Genomic DNA, 23,307 nt, shown 5'->3' on the forward strand with positions numbered 1-23,307 from the left:
TTCACACTGGACTTCAAGCGACTTGGATTCTGTTCCTCTCCACTCTTCCTCCAGACTCTGGAACCGTGATTTCCAAATTAAATGCAACATTTACTTCCATCTTCCCCGTGATTGTGGTCGTGTACTGAACCAGACTGAGAGATTAAAGCCTCAGGAAAGCTTTGCAGGTGTTTCACCGGAACGGTTCTGCACTGGGTGGAATCCTATCTCTGACAGATCCTTCAAGGTATTGTGGAGCGGAGGTATTTCTGAAACTCAGCAACTCACAACTGGCGTTCCACAGGGGTCAGTTCTGGGTCCACTCCTCATCTCTCTACACTACATCTCTAGGGCAGGTGATTGAGTCTCATGGCTTCTCATATCATTGCTATGCTGATGACACCCAGCTCTATTTGTCCTTCCAGCCTGACGATCCATCCGTCTCTGCACGTATCTCTGCTTGCCTGACGGACATCTCGGTCTGGAAGAAGGAAAACTATCTTAAGCTTAACCTGGCAAAATCTGAGCTTCTCGTCATCCCAGCCTGTTCCTCAATCAACCACAACCTCACTGTACAGCTCGGGTCACTCACACTCATGCCAACCAGGACAGCCAGGAACCTTGGGGTGATTCTTGATGACAGCTTGACCTTTACAGACCACATCTCAACAACTGCACGGTCCTGTAGGTTCATCCTGTACAACATCAAGAAAATCCGACCCTACATCACCAAACAGGCTACACAGATTCTAGTCCAGGCTCTTCTCTCTAAACTGGACTACTGCAACTCACTACTCTCAGGTCTCCCAGCCAGCTCCATCAACCCCCTTGAGATGATTCAGAATGCTGCAGCGCGCCTCGTCTTCAACCAGCCCAAGAGAACCCATGTCACACCCCTCTTCATCTCCCTCCACTGGCTTCCTGTAGCCGCCCGCATCAAATTCAAGGACTTGATACTCACCTACAAGACCTTGTCAGGAACAGCACCCTCCTACCTCAACTCTCTCCTGAAGGCTTACGTTCCCTCACGCAATTTGCGATCGAATAGCCACCGACGTTTAGTAGTTCCCACTCAGTGTGGCTCAAGGTCCCTTTCCAGAACCTTCACACTAACTGTTCCTCAGTGGTGGAATGAACTTCCAATCTCAATCCAGACCACAGAATCTCTCACCATCTTCAAAAAACAGCTAAAGACCCGCCTCCACCGTGAACACCTAACCAACTCATCATAATAATAATAATAATAATAATAATAATAATAAAAACACCATTATATATATTTGCACTTACACCTCTACTCTGTCCACTTTGCTTCTTCTGGAACTCAATTAATGGATCTTGTACAGTAACACTACTTGTATAGTTCTCTGCTTGATATATCGCTTTGCTTGTATTTTTTTTTTTTTGTATGTTAGTCGCTTTGGATAAAAGCGTCGGCTAAGTGAATAAATGTTAATGTAATGTAAATGTTTTGAGTTAATCATCTGATTAGAGTCTCCTCAGGCCGACATTTCTGTATTATAAATTCTTTATTCGGATATCTTGAGATACTAGAATTTTGATTTCCGTGAGCCGTAATCAAGATTCAAACAAAAAAAAGAGGCTAGAAATATTTCACTTCATATGTAGTGAATCTAGAATATATGAAAGTTATTTAATATATTAAATATATAAATTCATATTAAATTAAATTACGGAAAAAAATGTACTTTGCCACGATATTCTATTTATTTGAGATGCACCTGTAACGATATCTTTACAACAAGTGGGCGGGGTTACTGTTACCACCATGAACTTGATTATTTTCCTATAAGAAACCAAAAAAAAAAAAAGCACACACACCACGTGTTTGAGCCTCGTTTTATACAAAGCACGACAGATTTATTCAGCTTGTACAAAAATAACTTTTACACAAAGACAGGAATATTTGTAAAACCTGCTTTAAAAAGTAAAACCTGCCTTAAAGTTTAAAGAGTTTAAAAATAAATGCTGCTAGTGATCTTGTCGTTAGGGAGAGTACAGATTAATGATACTGGTTGTAAAATTCAGGATATTAACGTGTCCCTGAGATGGTCATCTGTTTTTGTGCTTATGTGTTTGCGTGTACCACTTGACAAAAAGCTGCTTTTTTTTTTTTTTTGGATGACAAATACATTAAACCGACAGTGCGATACCCGAGATATTTCGTCACGTCTCTGCTGTAAGGATACGGCCATCTTTTATTGTTTTAACCTTTTTAAAACTGTATTCCCAGTCAAAACGGTTCATGTTTCTGGAATCTAGCTAACTCTGTGTGTGTATAAAACGTCATCTTGGTCTGAGAGTGTGTTCCAAATCCCTTCTACCCTTCGCTTGTTGTGGGAAACGGAAGTCGTACAATTGTTTTTTGAGAACAAAACGTAAAATAAAAAGACCCCTTCGCCTGAGGAAGACTTTACTCTCTCCATCTGACTCTCACACTCAGTTCTGTGCTTCATGTACCTCATATTAGTGTCATTATTTGCCACTTTTAAAATTCTGCCTGATAATGAACATAATCATTCTCCCCCCCCTCATTTCAGTAATGGTGCACTCTTAGCTGATTATTTTCATCCAGGCTGAGTTGGACCAAACCATTTGTAGATGGGGGAACCTGGTAGCGTGTGAACAGAGGTCTGGGCAACAGTTAAGGAGAACAGACAAAATGGATGTGCATGTTAGGCAAAGTGTATAGGGGGTGTGTGTGTGTGTGTGTGTGTGTGTGTGTGTGTGTGTGTGTGTGTGTGTGTGTGTGTGTGTGTAAAAGGATACACATTAATGTCTTTCCGTCGTGTCTCCAGCCATCTTTTGTTCCCCTCGATCAGTCCATGCAGTCTCAGACTGTCCAACTCTGACGATTTAGACTGCATCATGGAGGAGAGACTACACACACACACACACACACACACACACGCTCAGAACTGTTGCTCATTTACACCATATCAAGAGAACACCAATAAACTGTCGCTATGCTTCGGCACCTTGTTGGCATGTATCCAGAATACGCTGTGTGAGCTCTCGTGGAAAAGGCAGTGCCGGTCCCCACGGTAACCCCTACGATCGAGACAGACAAGCGTTACTATATTACGAACTTCTATACACGTATCGTCGTGTTCTTCCTATTTTCTGTCATACCGGGGAGGGGTTTTCTCCAGTTGGAGCCGAGCAGCAGGCCGGAGCCGCGCAGTGTCGCGAACCCGTTCTGATTGGACGAGGCGGCGTGGGGAAACCACGCCCTGGACGAGGAAGAAGTTGTTGTAGGTGGGAAGGACGTGGACGTTCTTTGCGTCAGAGATCCCAGCGCTCCTAACACGGCGTTCAGCTGGCCGGAGATCTGTTGCAGCGAGTCGGCTAACTGCTGCACCTTCCCCGGAACTGAGACGGAAACGCAGAGAAAAACGTTTCACTGGAACTCCACTCCAGACTTGAACAGACAGATGATGGTTTCTGTCGCTAAGTAACGAGGAGAAACCTGTTATATCTCGTCGTCTACGTTCACCTGTTCCTTCGGGACCGTCCGCGCTGCTCGTCTCTGAATCCGTAACGTCAAACGTGACTCTCCGCTCTGCCTCCGTCCTCTCTGCGTCGTCACAGGACAGCTGAAACACACACACACATGGTTACATTCAATTCCAAGCAACAAGATGAAAATACTTCCATAAATGGCGCATTGCAGGATGGAGTGTGTGCGTGTGTGTGTGGACCTCCTCTAGCAGTGAGTTCTCCAGTTGGCTCAGCCTCTCCTCTTTCTTCCTCAGTAGAGTGTGACCCTTCTGCACCGTCTCCTTCAGTTCCTCCAAACGACTCGCCTCCTTACAGAAAGAAAAAGAACGAAAGAGAATCTGATCAGCTGAATGATCTCCGTATTAAAGCCGGGTTCTCATCACACAGACATCTAGACATGTCGGTGTAACGGATTCTCGGCCGGTATCATTTATTCGCTATCACAGAGATGTAAAGGCTGTGCCGTGTGTGTTCCGATCCAAACGACCCCGTGACCCGCATCGACGAACCTGTTGGAGGTTTTGGGGGAACAGGTGGTCCACGCCCGCTGGGGCGGGGTCCTGAACGGTGGTCCGGGCTGCCCTGAGCATCGCCTGTCTCTCAGTCAGATTGCCGCTCTGACGGTCTAAAAACTGCCGTGCTCTCTGCAGAGAGACGCTCTCGCTGGAGATGAACTCACGCAGCCTGGAGGAGGGAGGGGGTTAGAGGGATGGGCAGATAGAAAGAAAGAAAGAAACAAAGAAAGAAAAAGATTTAGATGGATGGATGGAAAGAGAATGAAAGATGGATGGATGGGCAGAAAGACAGATAGAACGAAGCAAAGAAAGAAAGAAAGATTTAGGATGGATGGAAGGACAAAGAAAGAAAGAAGGATGGATGGATGGACAGAGAAAGAAAGAAAAAAGAAAGAAAGACAGAAGGATGGATGGATGGACATAGAAAGAAAGAAAAAAGAAAAAGATTTAGGATGGATGGATGGACAGGGAAAGAAAGAAAAAAGAAAGAAAGAAGGATGGATGGATGGACAAAGAAAGAAAGATTTAGGATGGATGGATGGACAGAGAAAGAATGAAAGAAAAAAGAAAGAAGGATGGATGGATGGATGGATGGACAGAGAAAGAATGAAAGAAAAAAGAAAGAAGGATGGATGGATGGACAGAGAAAGAATGAAAGAAAAAAGAAAGAAGGACGGATGGATGGATGGATGGACAGAGAAAGAATGAAAGAAAAAAGAAAGAAGGATGGATGGATGGATGGACGGACAGAGAAAGAATGAAAGAAAAAAGAAAGAAGGATGGATGGATGGATGGACCGACAGAGAAAGAATGAAAGAAAAAAGAAAGAAGGATGGATGGATGGACAGAGAAATAGAGAAAGAAAGAAAGATTTAGGATGGATGGATGGACAGAGAAAGAAAGAAAAAAGAAAAAGAAGGATGGATGGATGGACAAAGAAAGAAAAAAGAAAGAAAGAAGGATGGATGGACAAAGAAAGAAAGAAAAAGATTTAGGATGGATGGATGGACAGAGAAAGAAAGAAAAAGAAAGAAGGATGGATACAGAAGACGTACTGCTCTATATTGCTGTGAGTGTCGCAGGAAGGAGAGCGCTCCAGATCCTCCACTCGCAGTGTCTCCTCTCTCGCTCTGTTCCTCCTTTCCTCCTCTCTCTCTCCCTCAACGTCTGCACTCTCTCTCTGCTCCAACTCTCTGACATCACACACACACATTTTTTAACAACCCCATCCCATGTTGATATGTGTGTGTGTGTGTGTGTGTGTGTGTGTGTGTGTGTGTGTGTGTGTGTGTGTTTTACCGGACTCTTCGGATGAGCTGATCACATTTGTCCTGCAGCAGCTCCACTTTGCTCTGGAGTCTCTCGCTCTCTGCTTTCAGCCTTGCATTTTCATCCCTCTCTCTCTTCCTCTCTCTCTCCGTCTCCTCCCTCTCTCTCATTCTCTTCTCCCTCTCTCTGTCTAGTTCATCCCTCGCTCTGTCGCTCTCCTGTCTCGCTCTCTCCAGATCGGCACGAAGACGCTCTCTCTCTTTCATCAGACGTGGAAGAGTCTGGATGGGCAGCACCATGCACATGCACACACACATACACCCCACACACACACACACACACACACACACACACACATACCCCACACATCATAAAACTGAAACATGCAGAGATGTACAGCAGTTGTGTGCAGTGATGATGGGGGCCAAGCACTAAGCTTTTGGCTCCTCCCTCAGAAAGCAGGATGTGTAATATCCTGAGTGTAGACTGAGAGAAAGTTTGCACACGCAGGGGTTATACATCACTAGAACAGTCTACACCTTTACTGCTGCAGGAGCAATGTGCCGGAAATGTAATGACCTCACTTTTGACAGGATCAGCATGACGATCCATTTCATCTATCCCTTTTCTAAACAACATCGTTAACATATCCAAATATTCAGGAGTTTTAGGGGAAGGAGGAGGAAACAAAAGGAAAGGAAAAGAAAGGGAAGGGAAAGGAAAGCAAACACACACCTCTAATCCACTCTCAACTTCATCTTCTTCCTCATCCAGCTGTTTCCTCCTCTTTTTTAAATCTGCTGCCTGCACAGAAACAGAATGAATACAATATAGATCTCTCTCTCTCACACACACACACACACACACACACACACACACACACACACACACACAGAGAGATAACTGCTAGTGAAATACATGAGTTAGGAGTCTTGATTCTTGAATTTTGAGCTCTTTGGTCTTCAGCTGTAGTTTCTCAATCAACCCCTGCACTTCAGCCTCCTGCATGTGCACACACAAAAAATTTGTTCAAATAATTCAAATAACATCAATAATGTTATGTCAAAAATGTCCTAGGTTAGGAATATGAAAACACTGTGTGTGTGTGTACCTTCTGCGTGTGTGTTTTGTGCATGTTGTGGAGCTGTGTGTCCAGCTGCAGTCTGAGCTGCTCCAGCTGAGCTGTGTGTGAGGTGAGAAGTCGCTCTCTTTCCTCCTGTAGTGCACTCATCACACGCTCCCGCTGGTTACTCTCCTACACACACACACACACACACACTTTATCTTTAAGCCACATGGAGAGAGAGGTTCCACTAAACTAGTACAATAGGAGAACACATTCTCTCATCACAAGAAATACAACACGCACACACCTCCTCCAAGTGCGTTTCTCTGATGCCCTGCAGCTGGATTCGATGCTCCTCTTTAAGCTGCTCCAGCTTCCTGCTATGCTCCTTCTGCACTTCCTCCCTCACTTCCTGCAGCACGTCAGACAGCTACACACACACACACACACACACACACATATCAACAGTGGAGTAATAATAGTTATCAGAAAGTATTGGGTTTGACAGACATTGAGGACACACCTCCTTTACTCTGACTGACAGATAACCAGGAAGCACCGCCTTCACAGCAAGAGGCCACACCTCCTTCATTAAAACTGATACAGAGGCCACACCTCCTTCATTAAAACTGATACACAGAGGCCACACCTCCTTCATTAAAACTGATAGAGGCCACACCTCCTTCATTAAAACATATACAGAGGCCACACCTCCTTCATTAAAACATACACAGAGGCCACACCTCCTTCACTGAAACACAGAGGCCACACCTCCTTAATTAAAACATACACAGGCCACACCTCCTTCATTCAAACTGATACACAGAGGCCACACCTCCTTCATTAAAACTGATACACAGGGGCCACACCTCCATCGAGACTGATACACAGGCCACACCTCCTTCACTGAGACTGATAGGTGCACACATTAGGTTATGTTACCTCTCTTTTATACTCCAGTAGCTGCTGTTGCGGACGAGGACTTCTCAGGTTTTGCTGCCTTTCACTGGTCATCTCCTGACACACACACACGATGTGGTTAAATTAGAAAAATAATGTCATACTATTGGTCAGTGTCTCTCACTGTCTTTCACACACTCACACACGCACACACACACCTCCAGTCTGAGTGAAGCTAACTGTTCCTCCCTCCGCTCCTGAAGCCGCATTTTCTCAGCCTTCAACAACTCCTCTGACTCCGCCCTCATTTTGTCCAAGTCCTGCCTCCTCTCCGCCTCCAGTCTCTCTCGCTCTGCCTCCAGTCTCTCTCGCTCTGCCTCCAGTTCAGCACACAGCTCTCTCGCCCTCTCCTCGTTGTCTTCCCTAAACACACACACAGTAAGTTTAAAGTGTGCGTGTGTGTGCGTGTGTGTGTGTGTGTGTGTGTGTGTGTGCGCGCACGTGTGTGTGTACCTGAGTGTGTGTAGGTGTGCTTCTCTGTCCCTCAGGGCCTGTTCTCTGAGTTGCTCTAGTTTGGTCTGTGTTTCCTGGTCCAGACGCTCCTCCTCCTCCCGCCTCTCTCTCTCCAGGCGCTCCTTTAGGGCCCTGTGAAATGAATGCGCACACACACGCTTTTTTATTTAGTTTTCATTTAAATTCCAACTGCCTCTTGATGATGTCAGAGCGACCAGTCAGCAGCTTTGCTCACACACGTTCCCCCCGCCCTTCCCCTCATTCTCTCTTGCTTTCATTTCACCCACCTGATCCTTTCCTCATTCTCCTCCTTGATCCTTTGCTCCTCTTCTTCCTCTTCTTTTCTCAGCTCCTCTCGGAGGAGGTGCAGCCGTCTATCACGCTCCTCCGCCACTCTCAACCTCTCCTGCTCCGCTTGTCTCCGTGCTTCCTCCTCCTCCTCCTCTTCTTCCCTCCTCATTCTCTGCTCATCTTCCTGCCTCCTCCTCCTCTCCTCCTCCTCTTCTTCTTCCCTCCTCATTCTCTGTTCATCTTCCTGCCTCCTCCTCCTCCTCTCCTCCTCCTCTTCTTCTTCTTCCCTCCTTATTTTCTGTTCATTTTCCTGCCTTCTCCTCTCCTCCTCCTCTTCTTCCCTCCTCATTCTCTGTTCATCTTCCTGCCTCCTCCTCTCCTCCTCTTCTCTCTCTTTCTGCATTCTTTTAGTTCTCTCTTCAGCCTCATGCTTTCCATTCTCTTCTTCCTCCTCCTCCTCCTCATAGTCATCATCATATTCCTCTCTCCCTCCAGACTTTTCTTTTTCCTTCTACAAAACAACATAAGTGGAATGAATTATTTTTTTTAAACGAGTGCAGCCGTATCACATTGACAAATGGTTTTAACCGAATTTTAAACCGGAACATACGAGAACCTTAACAGGTTTTTTACAGTGAGAAAGATTTTTCGAATAAAATGTTGAGTGTCATCGATTGTGCTCGCTATTCTAAACACACGTTTGTACTCACTGGAGCTGCTGAGGGTTCAGCCAGGCAGAGATCAGTCACGTCTAGAACGTTCTCCGAAAACTTAAAACGGAACCCCACCTTTGACACAATAAAATTTATTTATTTATTTTTACAATATTAAGTAAATAAATAAATAAATAGCACATTTCAGGACAGAATAGCAAAAGCATTCTATTTTTGTGATATTAAACGTGAGAATGACAACCAGTTCGTTTGATAATTATGTTGTTACTACTAGCCAATAACCTTGTCAACCGACAAAAAAAAAAAAAAAAAGATTATAGAAAACGATATAAAAACTTTTATATACATAGCTGCGGCAGCGATTAAGGGGGCCAAGCACTCCCTCCACTACTTAGTGATTAAGGAAAACCAGAAGCCTAATCATTAAAAGATTAGATTAACGTAGGTTAACATCATTTATCTGACGGTACTGTTCAATTCGCAAATTTGATCGGTCAGAAAAAGCAGAAGCTCTAGACGATAGTTCTGGCTGTAAGACAAAAATCGCAGCTCTTTCTAATATGTTGTTGTTCGCAGGGACTTGTTGCATACACACTCTGCTCAATTAATAATACTAATAAATATATACATATATTTTTTAAATAGCTAAAGTGAGGTTTCCTGGAATTAGACGAGTGCACATTTAAGGAAGGAGTCTCCAGTGCCAGCACTTTGTGACAGGAAGTTACTGCCACGGCGTAAAAAAAAAAAAAAAAAAAAAAAAAAAAACACTACACATGTTACCTTCATGTCATCAGAATGGCTAGACACCACTTTGACTTGTTCGCTGATCTCCGATTCCTGTAGGTGGATGAAATAATTCTCGAGATATATATACACACACACAAATACAGTTCAAACATTTATTTTAGTGTAATGCAGTGTAACAGAGCAAAGCAGTGCCATGCCTCTAGTTCTGATATAAAACACAAAGCAGAAGCAGGCAGGACAAACACATACACACACACACACACACAGGGAAGACATATCTAATGGCTGGCCACACAGAGAGATGGATGGAAAGATTTGATGGATGGACAGATTGATAGGGAAGGTCAGGGCCCCTAGAGCAGCACTCAAGCTCGCAGGCATCCAACGAGCATGAGGGGTCAAAGGTCGCATTGCGTACCTCACTGGGAAGCCGATCGCAGCGAAGAAGCAGCTTTTTTTTCTCTCCCGCTCTTCCTTTCTGCTGGAGCAGCATGCCTGCGTTTCCTTTTGTGCCCTCTAATCGTTCGATCTCTTCCTCCTCGCTCTCGGACATCTTCATGACCTTCGGCTCTTCGTCATTCCCCAGGTCTTCCTCAGGGGGCTTTGAACTTGTTTTCCTCTCTGCCTCGGTCCTTCGGTCGCTTCTCTGTTCTTCGGAACTTCTTCTGCAGCTCTCCGCTCCCTCTTCCTCCTCTCTGACTCCATCGCCATCCGTCTCTTCTACGACCTCGTGCTGTACATCACGCTCGGTCTCTCCTTCTTCTCTCCTTCCCCTCTCGCTTCGCTCCTCTTCCTCTCCAGCATACTCCACATATCTCTCCATTATCTCATCGCTGGTGTCTGGTGTTTTCCTGTCCTCCGTCACCTCGTCTCTCGCGTTCTGTGTCTCCGCCCCGCTCTTTGTCTCTGTATCACATCCCGATTCCTCTCTCTGCCACTTTCCCTCTCCTTCCTCTTCCTCATCCATTTCCCTACTTTGCCTTTCCACCTCTACTTCTTCTTCCTCCCTTGTTCGTTCTTCACCCTCCTCCTCGGCGATGCTCTCGTCCTGCCGACTCGGAGGGAAAACTTCAGCGCTGCTGCACTCTCCGCTGCCCCCTAGCTGCTCAAGGGAGAGACGACGCCCTCGCAGGGAGTCCTTTAGAGCGGTGGGTGGGTGGGGGGGTGTTTCAGGATAAATAAAGGAGGAGAAGAGGACAGTGCAGAGAACGATATTGAAAAAAGATAGCGAGATTGGGAACGTTATAAGACACGTGCAAAGGCGCACTCACGCGTTTCCGAGGATGCGGAAGCCGTGAAGGAGAGAACGAGATTGTTATTAGCAAACGAGGCATCGTTAGAGAGAGAGAGAGAGAGAGAGAGAGAGAGGAAAGGATTGCTTCTTCTTCAACCGCACTGTGGTGTATGAAGAAACAAATAAAAACTGAAGCTACCTGAGATGGAGACGGAGATGGAGGGTTGGCACTGATTTCTCCTGACAGAGCCAGATCTTGGAGCTCTGGTTCGGTTCTCTCCTCAGCCGGTGGTGTGCCGCTCACCTCGCTGTCCTACACACACAGATTGTTATAATACAGTGTAATTAGATTAATTTAGACGTTGCCATTTTCTTGTGTGGATTTAATTAACTTTATTAATGAATTAATGTTTTAGGTTACCTCGTACCGCAGTCCTCCTCCCAGAGCGTCCAAGTCAAGCTGCAGATTCTGCAGCAAGCGTGAGGTACCACACGGACTCTATACACACACGAAAGACTAAGACTAGACTAAGACTAAAGTTATTATTGATGGTTGACTATAGTACTATAGATAGGATATGATTGACTATAGATAGGATATGATTTATTCATACCCAGCATAAGTAAGTGCTTTTTGACGAGTAAACGAGTAATCTACTTAGTATTAAGAAATCAAGGATGTCACAGAGCTCTGTTGTTACCCTGGTCTACAAGTAACCGAACTCTAGTTTATTCTGTAGAACTTAATATGCACTGAGGACACAAACCCGTAGCATGGAAATCTTTTCTTCTTCGTCCTCTTTGTCGTTGGAAGAAAACGTGGGCGGAGCCAGAGATAGACGCTCCTCTTGACGTACCCTCTGCAAACCGGAGCTCGTCCCGGCGAGCGCGCCCTGAAAAAACATGCACGTAGTCTCAGGGGTTGCACACAACTGTGAGTGAATAGTATACTGTACATCCCCAACATAAAAGCTACAGATCCTTGGGTTCTCATCTTTGTTTGCAGGTTCTTTTCCTTCTAGCCCTAGTGAACTCTTTACGTTGCCTAATTTGATCTTTAGTATGTGTGCTTTTAGCCCAAATGCGTTCTTGATTACCCCTAGTGGAGTCTTTAGAGGTTGGAGGCTGGAGGAGCTGCCTAGGGGCCGACGGAGTGCTGGAACTGGGGTGTCACACACACTTCTGAGAGGAGCAAGAGGACCCAGTGGCTGAGTGACAGACAGAGAGAGAGAGCGAGAGATAGAGGGAGAATACAATCACATTTAATTCTTAAAGACTTTTTTTTACATTCTTCCAGGTGCTCCAACTCTAACGTATGATGTGGTTATATATTTGCCCTGTACTTCCTTAGCAGGTGTTAGCACTGAGGACTGAGTGGAAGCGGTATGTGGAAGGGAGTGTGTGTAGGGGATGGGACGGAGTAAAGAAGCGATGGAGGGCTGTGATTGCTTGGAGATGGGGTGAGAGCAGCGCTAGATGAAGTTTCTACTCTATTAGAACTCTCCTTTCCCATCCTACTCTTTCGCTTTTTTCCTGCACCTGCAGAGTGAGCATCAGGTCGGACACGAGTCTGAACATGGCACACACACACACCGAGCGACAGAGCCGAGCATTCAAACTCACTCCTGGTGCTTTCGGGCCCTCTGGTTCACTGCTTTTCTTCTTCTTCTCCTTCTTCTTCTCTTTTTTCTTCTTCTTTTCCTTGTCCTTCCTGACAGGGGCGGAGCCTGAGGTGCGCTCTCTCTCCTGAGCCACTAGGCAGCGGTACTGCTCATCACAAGGGTGGTCCCATGTGGACTGACCGGTGGAGAAGTTGAAGTAGTAAACATCTCCGGTCACATCCTGACTGTAAGACACAAACACAGTACACTGTCAGGTGATTTTTTTCTCTTTTAACCTTAACAGAATTCTTAGGAAGTGTTTTATTATCTGGTGAACACTTTAATGTGTGTGTGTGTGTGTGTGTGTGTGTGAAGAACTCCTTCTACCAGGGCTTCCATTCCGCAGGCAGCGGGGCGACGATACCCTCCCGTGCCAGCCACAACAGCTCTGGCTCCCTCTCAGGGTCTATCCCGATCTCTCTGGCATATTCGTGGATCTCTGACGAGGGAGATTGAAGAGATAGAATGGTGAGGAGAGAGATGAACCGCCATCATGCACGATAAACTAGACCTCCTTCTTTTTCCCACCATCTTTAGAGATGAGCATGTGATTAGTTTACACAATACTACACAACTAAAGACTACAGGCTTCCCCCTTGGCTTTAACTGTTCCTCTCAGGCCTGGTTACCTTGTTCAGATGGGATGTAGTTCTCGTCATAATCCTCTTCCAGGATCAGCTGGTCTCCTATTCGCAGTGCAGATGCGCTCATGCTGACTGCGGGGAAAACACGCTGAACTCAATCAAACAAAATAACAAATGAGCTGTTGCGCAATAAATATAATCAATAAAATATTGTTTAATGCATTATGCTTTGCATTTTTATATAAATATTCAAATATACAATTAAATCTATGTAAAAAAAAAAAAAAAAAAAAAAAGCATATGTATTATCCACATACAGTCATGCTGATTCAGTCACAGAATCACAGATGATTCAGACACACGTTCTTAACTTGAATTCTTAACTCGTTATTCTTAACTCGTTATTCTGTACCGAACAACTCATATTTTGACACATGATTCGATAGATTCTTTTGGACTTTCGGGCACTATGTGTCCGATTAACAAGCGGATCACAGGATCCATTGATCCTGTCTTTTTATTTTATTTTAAAGGACCCTTCATTAACGTGAGTCGGCTCCAACATTTCATCTAAAAGATCCGGTTCATTCAAGGAGTCGACTCGTCCGCTAACAACACATCACTAATTAAAACACCTTTTTGAGCTTAGTGTGTGTTAGATCTCTCTTAACACACTCAACTTGATATTTAGATGCTTTAATGTTAATATATATATTAATATATTTCTTATAAAGGCTGGTTTAGCTGAACTTAAATGATTCGGGGGGGGGAGGACACAAAGGAGCAACAGGTGAACATGAAACTTAGCAAATCGTTATAAACGCCTCAAAATATCTGTTTAAGTACGTTTAATTGTTTTAAAAAGAAAAATAATAACTTTCTCCGGGATTTATCATAACACTGCCTTTACAAATAAAGGTTGCCTAGCTAGATAATCGACTAGCTAGCTTTTTAGCAACTGAAAGGCATCCATAGCAACGTTAATTACTTATTAGCTAGCCATGAAACATTATAAACAGCTAATTAGCAATTCGTCTAACTCTCAAACGTTATTAAATTGGCGTTAATAATCGCGTTGTTAGCAAGAAAGAAAAAAAAAACGTTTAGCCTCAAACCTTTTTCTCCAAACAGTCAAAAGGCTACAAATGAACTTCCTTTCGTCTCACGTAGACTGTCAAGAGATTATCCGTAAACATTATGTGTAAATAAAATGAACTGTAATAGTGATAATCATCTCATGATTTCATTGTTTATTTATTTTTCGCTAAGCTAATCAGCACTCTGTCAATAACACCCGGTAGCATCGTAGAGAAAATGGAAACCCTGGTAACCGCTGTCACTGCCTGGTCAGTAATGCGCATGCGCAACATTCACACGCACGCGCACTACACTACTTGCTATGCGCGCGCCAAAACATTTTCCTTCAGACAAACGTTTGAAGCTAACAGGACACACACACAAAGGTTAATTTAACAGAATTAATCAGCTTCTTGCTATTTAAACTGACGTTATACAGCTTATTACCTACCTGATTGAATGATTATGTAGCAACAACAACAAAAAAAGAATAAACATTTATGCTGGTAAAAAATTATTTATTTCAGCTGTGTGGCCACAGGGTCACCCCTGAGGTAAACTCTGAGGAAAAAAACATATACACTTCACATTTAAAAAGTCTATCATTCCTACACAATTTTCATATGATATAAGCTCATGTGTTTATATCATTATTGTAGTATATTTTGTCCAAAAATACAAAAATTTACTTGCCCTTGACCATTAGCAAACCCAGTAACGCAGGGGTTTACAAGTGCAGCCACAAGAAAAACTCATTAATTTCACAAAGGAATATTAAAAATATTTTGCGTGACGTTATTTGACAAGTCAAAATTCAGTAAGCCGGAATAAACAGCACTAGCGTAGGAGCGGTTAAAAAAAAGGACAAATTTCCCCTATTCATCTACCGCCGCTAAACAAACTAGCATTGTGTCTCAAATCACATACTTGTGTACTGTTCTAGACCGTTATTGAGTGAACACTGAGCATTACAGTTCGTGTTTAAAATTTAAAATCATCTCGAGTCGCCTACCGAAAGCGGGGTTTTCGGATTTTCTTATACTTTTGAACGTAAGGTCGGAGGTTTCGATTTGAGATGCAGTTCATGATGACAATCATGACGATGCCGGAAAGTTTTAAAAGAGACATGGCTCATTGTCAGTGTGCATAAATAGCTGTGCGTGAAATCGATATCTATTTTTGAGTGATAGACCTGATGTTAAATGTGCACTAGGCAAGATTCATCACAATTAGGACTTTAATGCTTAAATAAGTGGAACCGAATAAGACTTGAATCATTTTTGTACACCTTTTTCTGAAGTTGGGGCATCTATAAAATGACCCACAGGCCTGTAAAATACAATCAAACATTCTGGACTTTAACACAATTGTCCTGGCTACACTTTATGTAATACACTTTAAGCCATGGCTTTTTAACACTTACTACATATTTTCCAGGGTGGTTTTTTTTTTTTGTAGAAGCAGGAAATTATAAAAACAAACAAACAAAAAAAACCCAAAACCTTCACCTATTGCATGTTTAAAATTGTGCGAATTTAATAAAGGTTGGCAGGTCTGTCCTTAGCAACATTTTAATCAGACATAACCCAAAGAGGTGTTAAAATTTCAGGTGGAAATAATGAGTCACAAAAGCTGTAAATATACAGAAGAGTTTATTGTGTGCTTTTCACATCATCCAACTACTCAATTTTTATCTTGCTATGTTAGAAATAAACTATTATCAGCAAAAAATAAAATAAAATCAGTAGGTACGTGTTAAATAAAAAAAGAAAAAGAAGAAATACCAGTGTTTAAAAAAAAAAAAAAAAAAAAAAACCCCAGTAATATTCAGAGTTCACGTATTTATTTGTTCAGCAGACGTTCAGTGTGGTCCCACAATAACAAACAACTGGAAAGCAAGTGAAATAGCAAAGTTAAAACAGTGCTTTAAATAAGAAAATAAATATTGTTGCTTCCTAGACCTGTCTTCCAATCCTGTTCTCAACGCGCCCTCGTTGACTCCCTCGTACAACTTCAAAAAAAGGAAAAAACTGTGCACTTGCAACACGGGGAAAGGATTTATATCAAAATGCACTTTTCCAAAGCAAACTCACCTCATGGTTTGCTATTAAAAAAAACACATGTAAAATGTGGTTGAAAAGACCTAATTAGCTACAGTAACAAATAGATTAGATAGCTTTCTAAATGCTGAAGGGTAAGACTTTGATATTTCCCTTCTCTCTCTCTCTGGTAAGTTCTTTGTGGAGAATTAGAAACAAAAAAGAGATATACACACGCTGTGGTGCTAAATAGCTAGCATACTGTAAATAGATGTACTGCTAACTATATTATATAAATATTATTTTAAAAAAAATAGTTGAGTCATTTGGCTTTGAAATACATAGACATACCAGGTTGTTAAGTAGCTAGCATGCCAAACAATAATTAGCTAGCTAGTCCTAACTTCGGGTAACTTCACTTCTGTGGTAATTTTATTGGAAAGTTTCTCCAAACCTTGTATGTAGCAATAGCAATTAAGCTAGCTAGCTAGCGCTATATATATATATATATATATATATATATATATATATATATATATATATATATATATATATATATATATATATATATATATATATATATATATATATATATATATATAGTTAGCTGGCTAAGGAGGTCCATTTCCCCACTATGTAAGCACTTCAAATGGCTCTTTCTGTAGGTTTTTTTTTGTTGCTGTTTTGAGATGGAAGTTGTATCAGACTCGGACCGTAAGCTGACTCGAGTGTTCGTCCAACACTTGTGTAACGAACTCCATTCCTACGAAAAAGTAATTGAAAGACATTTCGGATAGCACAGGGGATTCGACCAAGGGCGTGTTAAAAACAGCGTAGCGTCAAACTCAAAACTTCTTTTGTGTGGTCACATTAGCTAGCTATCATACTATGCAGCTCAAAGCTTGTGCAACTCAGAAGTGTTCCCCCCCCCCTTCCTGAATGTTGCAATGAATTGTTCTTACAAACCAGCCCACAAAAAAACCTAAACGCAAATCTAGCTTAAAGTCAGTCGACTTGCAGACGAGAATAAGACACTCGCAATAAATACAGTTCTGTTATTCATTTCTTCATTACCGAAGACTCAGTGTGTGTATACAGTGTGTGGGTATACAGTAGGTTTGGAACCTTTTCATGAGTTAATCCAATTATCTCAGATGAATCACGCTAACCCTTGCAAGGCATGTGCCGATAATCAGTTGTACGATATACAGGGGCAGGAAAAAGTATGTGAACCTTTTGGAATTTCATGGTTTTCTGAATAAACATGTCAGAGGATGTGATCTGATCTTCATCCAAGTCAAGAACAAATAGTGTGTCTAAAATAATAACACAAAAATTCTGATCCCTCATGTCTTTATTGAACACACTCATTCAACATTCAAAATGGCAGTGGGAAAAGTAAGTGAACCCTTAGAATTAATAACTGGTTGACCCCACCTTGGCAGCAATAACCTCAACCAGGCACTTCCTGTAGCTGTGGATCGTCCGGTCATATTCTCATGTGTATGGCTCTCAAGTCATTCCATAGCATCTCTACAGGGTTGAGGTCTGGGCTCTGACTTGGCCACTCCAAAAGGCGGATTTTGTTTTTCTGAAGCCATTCTGTTGTGGACTTGCTCCGGTGTTTTGGGTTGTTGTCCTGTCGCATCACCCAACATCTACACAGTTTCAGCTGACGTACAGACATTCTCACATTATCCTAAAGAATTGTCTGATATACTTGGGAATTCATCTTCCCCTCAATGATGGCAAGCTGGCCAGGCCTTGATGCAGCAGAGCAGGCCCAAATCATGATGTTTCCTCCACCATACTTTATGGTTGGGATGATGTTTTCATGATGATATGATGCCCTTTCTATGCCAGATGTAGTGCTGTGTGGTTTTTCCAAATAGTTCAATATTAGTTTCATCAGTCCACAAAACATTTTGCCAGTACCGCTGTGGAGTGTCATTGTGCTCTTTTGCAAACTTCAGGCATGCAGCAATGTTCTTTTTAGTAAGCAGTGGCTTCCTCCGTGGTATCCTGCCGTAGATACCCTGCTTGTTCAATGTTTTACGTATTGTAGACCCATGAAGAGATGTTAGCCAGTTCCAATGATGCCTTCAAATCGTCGGCCGTCATTCGGGGTTGTTTCTTTACCTCACTGATGAGTCTTCGTTGTGCTCTTGGTGTCATTTTGACTGGGCGCCCAATTTTTGGTAGAGTAGCAACAGTCCCAAAGTGTCTCCATTTGTAGAATGTTTGCCTAACTGTAGACTGGTGAATTTCTAAAGTCTTTGAAGTCACTTTGTAACCATTACCAGCTTTATGTAAATCAACAATTCTTGATCGTAGATCTTCTGAAAGCTCTTTTCGGCAAGGCACACCTCACATAAGCATGTGCTTCTTGTGCAGTGCAAACTCCAAAAGTTTGAGGGGTTTTTAAATAGTCAAAGTAGCTGTAGTCCACACCTCCAAACTCATTTTCTTAACGAGACTCCAGGTGTGCTAAAACCTGACTTCAATTAGCTTTTTTCAGGTCATTAACTCAAGGGTTCACATACTTTTTCCACAAGAACCATGAGGGTTTTTTTGGTTGTTCTCAATAAAGACATGAAAGATCAGAATTTATTTTGTGTTATTATTTTAGACACATTATATTTGTCAACACCCTTGACTTAGATGAAGATCAGATCACATTTTATGACAAATTTATTCAGAAAACCATGAAATTCCAAAAGGTTCACATCCTTTTTCTTCTCACTGTATATCACAATACTTATGACACTAACGAGCGCAGTATGATCATTATCGACATGTCTAATTAACGCTGATATCTCTGCTGGTTATTTATCCATGCTGAAACACCTTTAGGGGAATAGTGCAATAAAATATCCTTCAAATATGGAGTTCCGGACAAGTAAAGGTATCACCAACCCTCGAGGTGAAGTACATTTCCTTCTGATTTCATCTAGAAGTGATACAAAACTGCTACATTCATGAACTTGTGGTGTAAAGGATCGCCCTTTTTACTCATCCAAAGTTGAATATTTTTAAAACGTCCTACATTTGTCCTCAAGAGATGTAACGAATCGAAAGGTTCGTTACAGCAGGACAGAATATCAAATCGGCGTGAAGGTTAGTCAGCAGGTCTGGAATGTTCTGCAGGGAAGTCACTTCATGATGTAAGCGGATCTCACTCGAAACATTAACCACGACGTGAAACGGAGATTCAAACGCAAACTTCTGATGTGTTTCCGAGTGAAATGCCGTTTTCTAGTAGGCGGGACTTTGGGTTTAGACTGGGTGTGAGGAACCGGGAGGTGACCAATGATTGGTTATTATATTCTTACGTCCCGCCCACTGTTCTACAATGAGATAGTCGACAATCAGAAGCCGTTTAGAGGCAGATCAAAGCTCATAAGAAGCATTTTGTGAACTATGAAGGCAATAAAAGGTTTGGATTGCAGGTTGTTTTTAAAATATTACTTATTGACCCTTTAAGAGTGCTCGATAGGAGCTGAGAACCATGAATCAACTTTTTTAAATTTTGGAATTATACCAAGAGTTTACACGGTCCCGGGACACAAGTGGCACTTCTAGACAAGACTACAATTTCTAGAATATTCCCACACTCGTTAGTTTTGTTTTTCTTTGCTAGCGTTAGCATGGTTCACATTTTTGGCTTAAAAGTATCCATGAAATAAGCTTTTTTTTTTTCCTCTTGATTTTGACCTTTGAACCTGGAAGTGTGTCGAGTTGCTTGAATTATTTCACCAAATGATCCAAAGTTGAGAGCTACAAAACCAGCCAGATAGATTTCATTACGGGTTAGCTAGCTAGCTATCTATTTACATTAACAATACTTCCATGTAATCTTTGTAAAGAAGATGTGAACTGGATTATTTTATAGCAAGCTGCAACATGCTAGCCAGGATTAACATGGTATTTACCATGCCCCACCCCCCATGAACCTAACATTTCACTGATATACATGAGGCACACGTGAAGAGCTCTGAAACACCAGCATTTCATTTCAGGGGCACTTTGAAGCCAAACATAAGTCTCTTGTAGCAGTTTGTGGCTACATGATGTGATCATTAAAACTTAGATTAGTATTTTAATACGCTAGACTGACATGCAGTGGTTCGTTCATGCTAGCTCAAACACTATAGTTTCTACTTGCCACGGTATCAGACGGCAATCAAGTCGTGCAGTCGTTAGTGTATAAGCATTAGCATGCTTGGAGTCGCTAATTCACTAACGTTAGTGGTACTTCTGAAGTTTATCGCAGTCTTCCCTAGATTAGCATGAGAACACTTGGGTTTTGATTCTAGCCACAAAGCACTAGTCTATACTGCCTGTGGTAGGAATTAGCAATCAAGTGGTGCGGCGTCCGTCGTATTAGCATCGCTCGGGTTCTGTGAATCAGTGATTCGTTAAAGCTAGTCTTAACGTGCTTCTGTACTGAATAAATTCAAAAGGCTAGCATGCCTGCATTAGGAGTGCTGGATTTGTTGACAATGTTTGTTTTTTTTTTTACTGGCCATGGTAAAAGTTAGCAAAAAACACACCGAGGTTTTCACTCCCAGCCGGTATCGAGTCTCCGTACACGAACCCTCTGCTTGTAATGATATTCCTTCAGGTGCTCCTTGAGGGCGTTGGGGATGGGCAGGGCACTAATGCCGTCATAGGTGGTGCAGCTGCTGATGACGGCGCGACAGATGTGCTGGAGGCTGAACGGCCGCGTGCGATGGATGGGACTTGAGAGCAGTGGCTCGAAGAACATGCACGAGTTGGGGTCCTTGTAATGCTCGAGCAAGCCCGTGACCGTGGGTGCATGGAACACACTGGGGTCGTGTACGTCGAAGCTGAAGTTGTGGTTCCACTGCTCGATACGGGCGTGCAGAGAGCGGCCGTAGCGCCGGAAGCTGACCGAGAATAAGTAGTCCTCCTGGGCCGAGTCGCGAAGAAGGAAGGTTCCCTCGGGTTTGCCTTCCAGGAGCGTCTCGGCCTCGTAGCGATCCATGACCCCCCAGTAACACGGCAGGTTGGTGATCTGGAGCAGGTCCGGCACCAAGCAGTGGATGTAATCGATCTGCGTGTGGGCACGATGGTGGCCATCTTGAGGTTTGAAGTGCTCCGTCGTCACCAGGGACGCTCTTGTCAGTGAACACGGCGAAGATGAGGAGGAATCCGAATCCGGATGGGATTCGGTAGGAAAGGATGGGGCGGATCCTGAGGAAGACGCGACGACCTCGTCTAGAGTGTCCAAGCAGCTCTGGAGAAGCAGTTGGTGGTGCTGTTGCTGCCTCTGCAGCACATGCTGCTGCTGCTGCTGCTGCTGTTGTTGTTGTTGTTGTTGTTGTTGTAGAGTGGCCCGGTCGTCCCCGGCCAACTCGTTCATCCCGTGCGCCAACTTGGGCCCGAGCTTGTACAGCGGGTTGATCTGCGCGGTCACCTCGAACGTGTGGATCTGCGCATTGGGCGGTGGGTCGACGCCTTGCTCGATGCTTATTCTCCGCCTCTCTCGCAAGCGATCATCCTCGTCCTCGACGACAGAAGCCGAGGAAGCAGAGCACGCAGAGAAAGCGTCGAGTACGGGCGGTTGGGAAACAGGAGCCGTATGCTGCTTGATCAGGTACCATTTCTGCGCTAGCTCGGAGTCAGGTGGGAACGGGCAACTGTCCAGCATGAGTTCACTCAGATGGATCTTCCTCCGGGAAGAAGCTGCGACAGGAGACGCCGAGATGCCCGATCCTGAAGCAGAAGGTCCACTGTGGGTCTTGATGGGAAAACACTGGCCTACGGCGTCCTGAATCTTCTGCCTGAGGGTACGACTGCCGCCAGAAGACTTGCTGCTGGTCTCGGGCATAGGCTGTTCGTCGTTCAGAGTGCTCTGAGATATCCTGGCCGGGACTTTCTCGCTCAACGAGGACGCGGGTGAGCCGAGGACTTGGCGCCACCGGCGTTCACGAAATGAAGAACCTGTGTTTCCGGGTTCCAGCCCGTTTAAGAGATCGCCGTATTCGAATCCGTCGCTGACCGGCCGGTCCGACGCCGCATCGTGAGCCAAGCGGCCTTTCCTTTTACCCCTGCCTCCTTTCCGCCTCCCTCCATCCTGCCGTTCCTCAGACCGGCTCTGACGCACTTTGGGACGGGCACCCCGTTCCCTTTCTTTCCCACGGTCCCCTGCGTCTCCGGTCGACATCGTGCGTCCGATTTTAGACGGGCGTCTCCGTATCGGGTCAAACTGACAGGTCAGAGGTAGTTAAAGGACATCCGTTGCTATGGTTACCAACGCTAACCTTCTGACAAAAAGAAGAAAAAGCTCTTAAAGGTCGAAGACATCTGGAAATACATTTCAAGTGTCTCAAACTTAAGTTCTCTGGATAGTGTTGACGTGGGAGTGTCTTTTTTTCCCCCTTCAACTGTCGATGTTTTCTTTCTAAAAACAACAACAACAACAACAACAACAACAAACAAACAAAAACATAAGAAAACAGGAAGTAGAAATTAGACCTGGTTACTTGACGCCTAAACAGAACTTTTGCTTCCTGTGTAAGGTTTGCTCACTCATACTTATTACTTTTAAAAAAAAAAAAAAAAAAAACACGAGTTTTTATTTATTCCTTCTTTTTTATATATAGCTATACAAATCGGGATATGTAAAGAACATTTTAAAACAAATCCTTCACACAAGCTAGCTAGCTAAACCCGATAGCTTGCTGGTTATTTCTTAACAACCTACTATACTCTAAATTATCCATTAACCTGAAACTTTATAAAATATCAGCCGAATAAACAATGTTAAAGTTATATTTTAACGTACGTACCATTCGCGGATAGAAATCGCCGGGAAACTCTGCTGTATGTTAAAAGAAACGAAGCAACCAAGCTTGAAGAATAGCGGCTTGTGTCCGGTATGCCTCCGATATACATATTTAGTGCACTACATATGCTGCCTGGGGCATTGTTGCACTACAGACAGAGTAGGGAGTATGGAGTCATTTAGGACACACCCGATGACGCTAAACGCGTCAGCTCCGTAGCTAACTAGCAGCAACACGTTGTGTTATACATATTTCTCTGGAAACACATTTAAATCCGATGGATATTGACTAAGCTTGTGTGTTTTTACGTCGTATACTATTACAGAAACAAAAACGGACATGTTTAAAGCACTTGAAAACACTTTTTTTTGGATGTTTGGCCAGCGGACTAGTTACAGCAAAACAAGGAAGGAATTGATTA

At 43.4% G+C, this 23,307-nt stretch overlaps 2 protein-coding genes across 6 annotated transcripts; both read right to left on the bottom strand.

The window, feature by feature from the left end:
- Nucleotides 1-1,825: 1,825 nt before the first annotated feature.
- LOC108277606 (centrosomal protein of 164 kDa) lies at nucleotides 1,826-14,312 on the bottom strand. 4 transcript variants are annotated; one of them, XM_053687234.1, is made up of 28 exons: nucleotides 14,074-14,312; nucleotides 13,004-13,106; nucleotides 12,702-12,813; nucleotides 12,337-12,559; nucleotides 11,811-11,921; nucleotides 11,481-11,606; nucleotides 11,135-11,212; nucleotides 10,913-11,026; nucleotides 9,898-10,617; nucleotides 9,513-9,569; nucleotides 8,766-8,843; nucleotides 8,052-8,566; nucleotides 7,765-7,896; nucleotides 7,470-7,674; nucleotides 7,294-7,368; nucleotides 6,659-6,781; nucleotides 6,397-6,540; nucleotides 6,204-6,287; nucleotides 6,021-6,089; nucleotides 5,316-5,566; nucleotides 5,072-5,209; nucleotides 4,011-4,185; nucleotides 3,702-3,809; nucleotides 3,470-3,596; nucleotides 3,133-3,372; nucleotides 2,979-3,051; nucleotides 2,770-2,880; nucleotides 1,826-2,633 (listed from the first exon to the last, which is right to left on the bottom strand). In XM_053687234.1, exons 2-28 carry the CDS (start codon nucleotides 13,083-13,085, stop codon nucleotides 2,537-2,539), a joined length of 4,368 nt encoding a protein of 1,455 aa, XP_053543209.1. In that variant the 5' UTR covers nucleotides 13,086-13,106; nucleotides 14,074-14,312; the 3' UTR covers nucleotides 1,826-2,536. The 4 variants fall into 4 exon arrangements, with proteins under 4 accessions (XP_053543209.1, XP_047017520.2, XP_053543208.1 ...); XM_047161564.2 differs by having other exon boundaries at nucleotides 3,497-3,596; nucleotides 13,004-13,090; nucleotides 14,074-14,311; XM_053687233.1 differs by having other exon boundaries at nucleotides 13,004-13,090; nucleotides 14,074-14,311.
- Nucleotides 14,313-15,668: 1,356 nt separating this feature from the next.
- Nucleotides 15,669-23,159, bottom strand: socs9 (suppressor of cytokine signaling 9). Of its 2 annotated transcripts, none has more exons than XM_017491255.3 (2): nucleotides 22,890-23,159; nucleotides 15,669-22,364 (listed from the first exon to the last, which is right to left on the bottom strand). In XM_017491255.3, the coding sequence occupies exon 2, from the start codon at nucleotides 22,262-22,264 to the stop codon at nucleotides 20,636-20,638; it is 1,629 nt and encodes a 542-aa protein (XP_017346744.1). In that variant the 5' UTR covers nucleotides 22,265-22,364; nucleotides 22,890-23,159; the 3' UTR covers nucleotides 15,669-20,635. The 2 variants fall into 2 exon arrangements, with proteins under 2 accessions (XP_017346744.1, XP_017346743.1); XM_017491254.3 differs by having other exon boundaries at nucleotides 15,669-22,501.
- Nucleotides 23,160-23,307: the final 148 nt, after the last annotated feature.

Source organism: Ictalurus punctatus, chromosome 17 (assembly GCF_001660625.3).
Source record: "Ictalurus punctatus breed USDA103 chromosome 17, Coco_2.0, whole genome shotgun sequence".
Classification (NCBI taxonomy): domain Eukaryota; kingdom Metazoa; phylum Chordata; class Actinopteri; order Siluriformes; family Ictaluridae; genus Ictalurus; species Ictalurus punctatus.